Raw genomic sequence first — 10772 nt, 5'->3', positions numbered from 1 at the left:
TAACCTGTTTTATTTTGGGTCCTCAGAAAATTCTTGATCCGATACATATTTTCAAGTTTTTTATCACCAAACACACTAAAAAATGGTTAACAAATCACTTTCCAATAAATATTGTTTTAAAATTATAATACACTAAAAATCACATAAAATATTATACAAGTAGCAACAACAATCTCTAGCGCAAACATATACATAAATTTATGGAAAAATATATAATAAACCAAAACATACAAGGGCCTATGTGGATAATTAAAGAAAAAAAAAAATCATATATATTATAGAATATATCTATATAATTAACTGTACGTATGTAGAACCATAAGCAAAAGGGAAAAAAAAATAGTTTGTAGAAGCAAAATGTTAGAATATATACATAAATGTATAATATGAAAACCAATATGATGATAATTATAACATACAACAATAACATAAACCAGATAGTAAGAAACCTAAGAATGAAAAAAAAAACAAAACAAATATGTAAAGGACATTGAAATTTAGAGGAATATATGTAAAAAATGCATTATGATAAACCATTGTTCCTTCTCGGTGTTTTAATGGGGTATATTGGAATGGTGGTAACAATGAAAGCGTATCCTGAAACTTCTTCAATTAATTACAGTCATAATGTATATATTGACGAAATGCACCACTGTTTTTCGGCAACTCGGCTTCGTTTAATTATGAACCCTTTTTATCACTTGGGCTCTGTGTATTGGTCCGCCGTAAATGAAAACACGCTGTGTGCTTTATTAGAATAAATATAAAAAAAGTTTACAAAATTTATTTTGTTGTTCTAATTAAATAACATTGCCATCTACAAAGTATAGGAATTAACAAACTGCATTACAAGGCAAATTGGTCACAAATAAAATATGCTTTTCATACAATTAAGCATTTGTCTAAATAAAAATAAAGTAATTTTAAAATTGTTAAATACGAATGAAGAAAAATATAAATTTTAAAAGAAGTTATAAAAAGATACGGAAATTTCCTAATTTGGAACTCAGACACAGAATGTGTCATGAAAGAAAATCGGTATTAACGGGAGAAATAGATGAAAATATAAAAATTTCACCTTTCATCTCCCTTCGACAACAATCTCCGATTGTCCGCCATGAAACATTCTGTGTCCGCGTGTAATTTTATCGTATACTTTGCCGGAAAACACTCTGTTGGGCCTTGGCTGCAGCAGTACTTGACTTCTTAGCGGTATGTGGATCAGGGGCAAAACAATTCCATAGACGTAATGTTTCATCAGCACCAGCACTAATAACGGTACTACCATCCGGAGACAATGCCATTTGTAGCACTCTTGATGTATGTCCTGTGAGTTCAGCTTGTTTCACCATTGAAGGATATTTCCAAATAGTCAACTGATTATTGGCAAAACCATGGGCCGAAATAAGTTCCTTGTAGTTACGGGACCAAAGTAAAGCACAAACTTGCGATTTTGAATCCACCGAATTGATTAGAGAACCATTATTGACATTCCAAAATTTAATGCATCTGTCCGCCGTACCGCCGCCTGAAGCCAAAACATTAGGTTGCCATGGACACCAGGCCAAAGCACGTACTGCCGCCTGATGTTGATTGAGAATGTGTAGAGGTTCATTGCCGGTGCCAACACCACCACTGCTGGCGGCCCAAACATTTACCAAATTATCATTACCACCACTGGCAAGATATTTAAAATCTGTTGACCACTTGAGACCACAAACTTCCTGAGTATGACCAGCCAAATTGCCCACTTTGTGTTCACGAGCTCTTACATCATGATGTATTATGGTGCCATCACGGCTACCTGAAGATACCAAGAATGAATTCCAAGCCAACGAACCAACACGAGCCGAATGACCATCCATCACACGTAGACGTTTTATTTTGGAACAATCCCACAACTCAACGGCACCGGTGTTGTTACCAATGGCCAGAATTTGCCCTTCCTGAATCCAGGCTAAAGCACAGGCATGATCGCCTTCTTCATATTCCACTAATTGTTCTATGTTACCGGTGGCAGCATTCCACAAATAAACAGCATTACCCAGGGCAACGGTGACAATGTTATCGGCACTCCAGTCCAAGAGATTTAGATCTAAAATAACATAGAATTTTGCACAATAAGGCCTAGGATATTTCGGACAACTCTAGTTAAGGAAATGTTTAGAATTTCGAGAGACAATTGTATAGTTATTGAGAAGATAGAGAAAGACCTCACATACCTACTAGACCTCTAATTTTTTTCTGGCAATATACTAATCACACTAATAATCAGCCTTATTCTGAACCAAAATTTCCCTTGAGTTTTATCTTTCCGCCGTTTCAAATTAAGGGAGAGAGTGAGAAAACTCAGGGGGAATTTACGTTCAGAATAATTCCCAATGTCCTCTGTCCATAAAAGACCATTTGTGGACTTTCTGTCTTTACAATAGTTGTGTTCCTTTACTTATCTGTCGTTACTATTTTTACCATTTGTTACCATTTTTAACCTGCAAAGTGGTAAAACTGAAAGCAATTTTTAAGACTGAGAGAGGAGAGTGAGAGCAAAAATGCCTTTCTCTTCTACCACAGGCTACCATTTCTTCGGGTAAAAAATGGTAGAACTGATTTTTCGACATTTGTTTGACGTTTATTTGACAATAAGAAAAAAATTAACAAAAACAGAAGAAAAAAGCGAACGCTGACAAAGCAAAATTAAAAACTGCAAAATAAAAAAGAAAAGTGCATTTTTATGTTTCTTTTTGACATTGCTACCAGATCTACCATTTTTCGTTCCTTTACTATTCTGGTAAAACTGTTCCTGAGAGAGCAATTTTGACAGTTTTCTCTTTTACCACTTTTACTATTAAAAAAAGTAAGGGAACAAAGCTAATATCTTGTATGCAGCACCTTTCAGCAAAAGGGTAGGGAACAAATTTCCTTTACCGACAGATTTTTTTTTATATCGTGAGTTTCTTTTAATAGTCGGCCTTCGGCCGTGATTTTAAGACTTTTTCCTAGGGATAGGTATAAATAAAAATTTTCTTTTAATTTATAATTTTTCTCTAGGTAGCCGGCCATTAAACACGGGAATTTTCGGAACTTTAGAGGCCTATATCTCCGGAAGTATACATTTCCCCAGAAAGTGTTATACGTCGTTGGAATCAGGACGAAAAGCACTATCATAATTCATAATTTTCTGCATACGGTTGGAAATATATGCCAAGGGTAGTAACTTAAAATTTTCATTATGTATCGTTTCTTAATAAAAATGTCAAAATTTTGAGTTCTTACCCTTTTGTTGAGCAGGTGCGATTTGTCCTATAGAAGGTCTTCGGTTTATAGAAGAACTTTAGAAGGCATTACGTCAATAGAAGACCTTTACAATAACTTCTGTCTATAGGAAGGTCTTCAGTCTATAGGTATTTAAAAGGTTCTTTAGAAAGTCGACATCTGTAAAAATGTGAAATTGAATACTCTACCAGCTGACTGAAAAAATCTTTTAAATTGCAAGTTTTTTCTAAATTGCCGGCCTTCGGCCGGGAATTTAAGGCTTTCTCCTATGGACAAGAGCCAACTTACGGCACGAAAACATTTTTTTTTATTTAAATTTTTGTTTTACTTTAACAAGGGAATTTTCGGAACTTAAGAGGCCCATAACTCGGGAAGTATGGACTTTCCCCCAACAAACTTAATTTTTTTGTAATCAGGACGTAAAGATCTACCTGTGGTAAACCTTTCAGACTGGTAGAGTGTTCAATTTATGCCTCTGTCTATTCAAGGCTTTTAAAAATTCTCATGTCGGTCTAAATGCCCTTAAATCCTTTTGTCTGTCTACAGAACCTTTAGAAGTTCTTCTGCCGTAAAAAAGCAGCTGTCTATAGAATAATCTTAAGATCTATACATTTCTTCAATTTACGCAAAAATCTAAAATGTCCTTCTTTGATAATAATTTAAACAAATCCTAAAACTTTTTTCCACACTTATTTCTATATCACTTACAATAGTCATTAATAATATCAGGAGCATCCAATATACGATCTGATGTTGTGGGTATATAACGTGAACCACTCTTTGTCGATATGGGAGTTTTAATGGAATACACAACTTTCAAGGGGTTTGTGTGCGATTCAGGCGCCGCTGGAGCCTTATTTTGATAGGAGAGGATACGTGTAGTTTTACCATCAGCCACTTGCATTGAATCGGAAATCAACTTTTGACGTTCAGCCTTAGCTGGTGTCATTTTATTGCTGTTATTGGAATTGCCACTATCATTCTCTTCGTCATTTTCCGATTTCTCTTGCTCTTGTTTTATCTAAAAAACATTCATTCTTCCATTTGTATTAAATTTAACAGAAATTTCACTTTACTTACCAAATAATGACCCAATTCAAAATTGGTTGTTCCACGATTAGGTATAAAACGATCTCCACCACCGGGAGTTTTGGATCCTTTACTGGGTGTAGGTGTCTTCTTGTTCTTGGTGTCACCACTTTTACCTGGTGTCTTGGTGGGAGGATTAGCTCCGGAAAAGCTGGTATTATATGAGACCGACAGAACCGAACGACTTCCATTTAAATGACTTGATGAGGAGGCGTCCATCATTTTCTTTTGCCATCTTGGTGGCGGACCTTTCGTAATTTCGCCATCCATTGTGAGGGCACTATTGATTTCGTTGAAAAAATTAAATTGTGACATAGTGGTTTATAAAATTTGTTACTAATTTGTCATGAAATTTCTGTGGGTTTAGTATTTTTTCGCTTATTTTCCAAACTATCAAACTATCCGAAGTTCAAACAAAACAATGGCGGCTTTTTGCGCTCACACAGGCTGTGTAATCAGTCATTGATGATTGTAGTGTAATCAATCATTCTGAATGTTATCCATGATTGGTGCGTGCTTGATTAGTTGACACGTAACGCACACAGGCAAATTATGAAAACGTACTCTTAATTTTTGTGAACCATGAATAATTAAACATTTATGCAAATTTTTATTTAAATTTTTTAATAATTTGCATTGTAGGCGATTTTAGACAGCATTAATGTTTAAAAAAATTTGAAATAAGTAATGAAACATCAAGAAAAATTAAATATTAATTCTCCCTTAAATTTCGCTCTCTTAATTTTGCTCAGCCCTGCTGTAAACATATCCAACGTTTGGGTAAAACTTTGCGTTGGTATTGACGTCCGAAAATTTCTCTTGTCCTATTTCTCTTTGTGTTTCGCACAACAACGCTCAGGTTTGGACTTCAAAGCATTGATGCGCTAAGTTTATATTTACGATATCCACTCGACTTCAACTGTCAATTCCATTGCTCAAAAGTCAAAGTCCCAATTTACATTAGGCGAGTTTACTTGCGGCAATTGTCAATTTGATGGAGAGAGAGGTGAGGCATATGGTAACCCTTTGCCTCTCAGCCCCCTCTCTCACCTACAAACTGACAATTGCCGCAAGTAAACTCGCCTAATGTAAATTGGGACAAATGAAATCCAATCGATATAAGGTGTGTACGATAACCCAATAATTTGTACAAATTCGTACAAATTATTGCTGAATGCTGTTCGATAACAAAATTATCCAGCAAAAGAGAGCGAGTTTGGAGAGATTTTTGGAGAGTTTTGTGACTGAGAACTTGCAAATTTTTGCTGGGAAAATTTGTCCCGCAAAAATTTGCAAGTCTGTAGTGCGATTCTCTAACTCATTTTTTGAGTTAACGACAAATGTCGGTAAAATTAAAACACAAAATTATGAATGAAAAGTTCAAATAAAAGTTGACAACACTGTTGCTATCGGTAGAACTTTACTACTACTTTCTCTTGGTCGCTAACTTACCGAAAAATATCGTTCATTACCGAATTTATAAGCATTTTAATTTTACCGATTTTTGTCGGTAACTCAAAAAATGTGTTAGAGAATCGCACTACTGATCAGCTGATTTGAAAACATTTGTTTTGTTTTATTTTTTATTCTTGTTTGGCGAAAAAAAATTAAACATTGAAATATCAAAAAATTAAACATCAAAAGCTGAAAAATATAAAAAATCATGGAAAACAAGAACATCAAATTGATGCAAAAACTTTTCTTCTTCTTCTTCTTCTTTTTCAAAACAGTTGATTCCTTACAAGTTTTTACAAATTGTTGTTCGATAACTTTCTGCAATTTTTCTTGCTTGAGAGAGTAAAATTCACTGAGAGAGGTTGCTGGAATTGACTGAGTAATTTTTGCTGGGAAAGTTATCGTACACACCTATAGATGAGTTTTCATTTGACGTACACACAAAGGAATTGACAGATGAAATCGAGTGGATTTCGTAAATGTAACAGAGTATTGCTCAAATATTTTAGGCATTATAGTAAGTTTATATTTACAAAATCCGTCAAATCCATAGCTTAAACGTCAAATGAAATCCAATGGATTTCAAATGAGTTTTCATTTGACGTATACGCAAGGGATTTGACCGTTGAAATCGAGTGGATTTCGTAAATGTAAACAAAACATTAGACTCTCGGAGAGTGTCATGCCTTTGCTGAGGGGTAGTTTACACTATATGTAAATGTCATATGACATGAAATTTTCCATCATTATATAGTCGCTAATATGTATGTGCAATAGGGTTATGACTTTTTGACATTTTTTCTCAAAATTGATTTCCTGTAACAGAGATGAATGAACTTTTGCCTAATAATCACTACGCTATCGTTTATTCTATTGAAATATAAAAAAAGTTCACCCACAAATCGATTTTAAAAATATAGTTTTTTGAAAAAAATGTATAAATGAAAAAAAATTTTCTTTCAAAAATTATTTTTTGTTGCACGAATGAATAAATATAAGCCTACTAATAACTTTAATAATGTTTATTTCATTCAAATATTGAAAAAGGTCATGCACAAACCACTTTGAAAAAATTTTAAATTTTTTGTTTTTTGTTAAAAAATTATATCTTTAAATAAAAGCGTTTTCGACATTTTTACGATTCTCAGAATTGAAGAAAATTAGTGAGAAATAAATGTTCGAACTGTCACTTGCATGTGTAACCGGGGGGTTATTCTGTCTTGTGTTCACAACGGCACGGTTTTTACGTAGGTTGAACAATCAGCTGTTTGTGTACGGTGTTATCGGCATTAATTTGTGCTATCAATTCAAGTTGCATGTATAAAAAGAAGAATATCCTGATATGATTCTAATTGGAATTGAAAATCAACTAAAATAAAAATCAATCAAACGAAAAGAGTCCAAATTTCTAAAAATAATCCTCCAACATGGCTGAGGGAGCTAATGTTCGTCAAAATTTACAAAACATTCCATCGATATTTGAAATATCAGCAGCTGAAACATTGGACAATCTTATCTATCCGGCATTGAGTAAAATATTCGACTATTTGGGTTTACGTTTAGACTTTAAACTCAGCGATACAAAACGAATCAGGGAAGAGATATCACCGATAATTACATGGATTCTACAGTATATGTATTTGCGAAAACGTGGTTCCTCGTTTGGTGAAAGCTTCTATGGTTTGCAAAGGACACACACAACAACAGGGGAATTGTTGACAAGGCAACAGGAACTGATTTCCGCATCCGTTTTAACTCTGCTACCTTATATTGAAAGAAAATTGCTAACCCGTGCACAAAATCACGAAGCATATGAATGGGAAGAGTATCTGTTGAAAGTGTTTAATGCCTATAAAGCTTCGAAGGCGATACATACCTTTATGTATCTCATCAAGTATGCCAGTAGTCATTCACCAATATTTCGTGCATTAAAATTAACCTTACGTTATCCTGCCCAACCACCCAAGGAAGATAAGGCTACGTATATTGTTTTAAAACTGCTGGAAGTATTGGCTTTCTTCTTGCAATTCATACAATGGTGGTATTCAAATGATCAACGACGTAAAGTGGGTGGTACATTGGTAAATCCCGAACCACCAGAGGAACAACCCGATGATTTGAAAAAATGCAATACTCCCAAAGGTGATTGTCCCATATGTCTAATGAAAATTGATAATCCCACTGCGTGTTCAGTTTCGGGTTATGTCTATTGTTGGAAATGTATTATAACGCGTTTGAAAAATCATCCCACCTGCCCCGTAACGGGGTATGCCATAAGTATGGATGATTTAATACGAATTTATGAATCAAACTAGAAGAGTATTGTTTTGTATTGTTGTACGTTTTACAACTCTTGTAAATTTAATAGATCAATATAGTTAGTTAAGCACATTTTTTGTACGGATTTGGGATGTGATATTTTTAAACATATTAGTAATAAATAGTAAAATTTAATATTTGAAATTAGTTGATTTTCATTGATTTTATAGTCAGTCAGTAATAGTAGTGCTGTAGAATTAGATAAGATAATAAATACTATGGGGGTCATGATTGATACAAGTTACATGTTGATTATATTTTAAAGGCCAACCCAAGGTGCATTAGTACGGTAAATATGAAATATATGATTGTGGTAAAATATATGCAAAATTACCTTGAGCAGAAAAACGACAAGATCGGTTAAATAGGATTTCAGCTTTTCGTAAATGAAATCGGTATACTGATGATATATCATCGCACCTTGGGAAACTCTCTGTTTCACTCGACGGTGCTTCGACATCTTGTTCCTGAATTCAACGTACGACTGGGAGGTAGTCAGCTCTATGTCCTCAAATAGTGTGGAATCCTTGACAGTATTAAATGCTGGCATCACTGTTCTAAAATGCTCCGGTTGAGTCATCGACTAATTTTTGTGGAGATGGCGGCCAGAGTTGCTGTCGTGCTGTGCTCCTTACGAAACCCATGTTGATGATCGGAAACTGGATAGCTATTTCTGATTCTGGGAAGGAGTAAAGCCTCAAGAGTCTTTACTACGGGCGACAAAAGCGAAATAGCTCTGTACGATTCACCTTTGCTGGCATCCTTGCCTGGCCACAGTAGCTGGACCACCCTGACCATTTTTAGACTTCGGGACCGATGTGGGTGGCTAGCGACAGGTTGAGAGCTTTGCTGAGATACTCGACTCCCGGATAATCCCGTTGTTTCAGCATTACCATGGAGATTTCATCACCGACAAACGCTTTGGATAATTTAGCATTTCTGTTGGCATTCGCATCATCCTCGGCAAGAAGAGATCTAATGCGACCTAGTACTCTTCTCTTCGCTCTGTCACTTCCTGTGTGCTCGACAAACTGTTGATGATTGCGCATCTCTTCGGATCAGTCAGCGTAACGTCGTCAAATGGAACTGATGTCCTATCTTTCTTTATTTCTACAGTTCGGGAGTGTCTGGAGGTAACCGCTGACCCCGTTACTGAGTAACAGTGCCGTGCAGAATAGCAGTTAAAGCATGGGTTCCACTAATGGTTATATTACACCATATGTTTTACACATGTATGAAATCAGCTGATCTGTATATTAGTATATCCAAAGTGACAACATACATGTGAAAAAGCACATGTGAAAAAGCATATGGTGTAACATAGGCATAACGGTAACAAGGCCAAACAGTACTATAGACCCTTTTTGAAAGAAAGGGTACTTTTATAGATTTTTACAGACCCTTTCTGAAACAAAGGGTGCTTCTATAGACGCTTTCTAAAAGAAAGAATGCTTCTATAGACACTTTCTGAAAAAATATGCTTCTATAGACCCTTCCTGAAAGAAAGGGTGCTTTTATAGACCCTTCCTAAAAGAAAGGTTGTTTATAAAGACCCTTTCTGAACGAAAGGGTGCTTCTATAGACCCTTTCTGAAAGAAAAGGTGCTTCTATAGACCCCTTCTGAAAGAAATGGTGCTTCTATAAAACCTTGCTGAAAGAAATGGTGCTTCTATAGACCCCTTCTGAAAGAAAGAAAGGGTGCTTCTGTAGACACTTTCGAAAAGAAAGGGTGCTTCTGTAGACACTTTCGAAAAGAAAGGGTGCTTCTGTAGACACATTCGAAAAGAAAGGGTGATTCTATAGAACCTTTCTGAAAGAAAGGGTGCTTCTATAGACCCTTTCTGAAAGAAAGGGTGATTCTATAGATCCTTCTGAAAGAAAGGGTGATTCTATAGATCCTTATGAAAGAAAGGGTGCTTCTATAGACCCTTCTAAAAGAAAGGGTGATTCTTTGGACGCTTTCTCAAAGAAAGGGTACTTCTATAGACCCTTCTGAAAGAAAGGGTGCTTCTATAGACCCTTCTGAAAGAAAGGGTGCTTCTATAGACCCTTCTGAAAGAAAATGTGTTTCTATAGACCCTTTCTGAAAGAAATGGTGCTTTTGTAGACCATTTTTGAAGAAAGGGTGTTTCTATAGACCCTTCTGAAAGAAAATGTGTTTCTATAGACCCTCTCTGAAAGAAATGGTGCTTTTGTAGACCATTTTTGAAGAAAGGGTGTTTCTATAGACCCTTTCTGAAAGAATGGGTGTTTCTATAGACCCTTTCTGAAAGAATGGGTGTTTCTATAGACCCTTTCTGAAAGAAAGGGTGCTTTTATAGACCCTTTCTGAAGAAAGGGTGCTTTTGTAGACCCTTTCTGAAAGAATGGGTGTTTCTATAGACCCTTTCTGAAAGAATGGGTGTTTCTATAGACCCTTTCTGAAAGAATGGGTGTTTCTATAGACCCTTTCTGAAAGAATGGGTGTTTCTATAGACCCTTTCTGAAAGAATGGGTGTTTCTATAGACCCTTTCTGAAAGAATGGGTGTTTCTATAGACCCTTTCTGAAAGAATGGGTGTTTCTATAGACCCTTTCTGAAAGAATGGGTGTTTCTATAGACCCTTTCTGAAAGAATGGGTGTTTCTATAGACCCTT

The 10772-nt window shown here is 35.5% G+C and overlaps 2 protein-coding genes across 2 annotated transcripts; one reads left to right on the top strand and one right to left on the bottom strand.

The window, feature by feature from the left end:
- Window positions 1-745: 745 nt before the first annotated feature.
- fzy (cell division cycle 20 protein fzy) lies at window positions 746-4833 on the bottom strand. Its single transcript, XM_073966375.1, has 3 exons — window positions 4354-4833; window positions 3982-4294; window positions 746-2095 (listed from the first exon to the last, which is right to left on the bottom strand). Exons 1-3 carry the CDS (start codon window positions 4675-4677, stop codon window positions 1146-1148), a joined length of 1587 nt encoding a protein of 528 aa, XP_073822476.1. The 5' UTR covers window positions 4678-4833; the 3' UTR covers window positions 746-1145.
- A 2255-nt stretch (window positions 4834-7088) lies between these two features.
- On the top strand, window positions 7089-8280 carry Pex12 (peroxisomal biogenesis factor 12). Its single transcript, XM_073966374.1, has one exon. It carries the CDS (start codon window positions 7245-7247, stop codon window positions 8130-8132), a length of 888 nt encoding a protein of 295 aa, XP_073822475.1. The 5' UTR covers window positions 7089-7244; the 3' UTR covers window positions 8133-8280.
- The last annotated feature ends 2492 nt before the right edge of the window (window positions 8281-10772 follow it).

This window comes from Musca autumnalis, unplaced genomic scaffold (genome assembly GCF_047663935.1).
Source record: "Musca autumnalis isolate F117 unplaced genomic scaffold, ASM4766393v1 scaffold_2, whole genome shotgun sequence".
Taxonomy (NCBI): Eukaryota; Metazoa; Arthropoda; class Insecta; order Diptera; family Muscidae; genus Musca; species Musca autumnalis.
The sequence above is the reverse complement of the archived record's forward strand: the minus strand, read 5'-3'. Positions and strand labels throughout refer to the sequence as shown.

Excerpts from the sequence above, each read along its gene's own strand:
- fzy (XM_073966375.1), bottom strand. The coding sequence starts at position 4,677 with ATGTCACAATTTAATTTTTTCAACGAAATCAATAGTGCCCTCACAATG. Across the intron at positions 4,295-4,353 it reads TTGAATTGGGTCATTATTTG|ATAAAACAAGAGCAAGAGAA; the intron begins GTAAGTAAAGTG and ends AATGTTTTTTAG. Across the intron at positions 2,096-3,981 it reads TGATATTATTAATGACTATT|ATCTAAATCTCTTGGACTGG; the intron begins GTAAGTGATATA and ends ATGTTATTTTAG.
- Pex12 (XM_073966374.1), top strand. The coding sequence starts at position 7,245 with ATGGCTGAGGGAGCTAATGTTCGTCAAAATTTACAAAACATTCCATCG.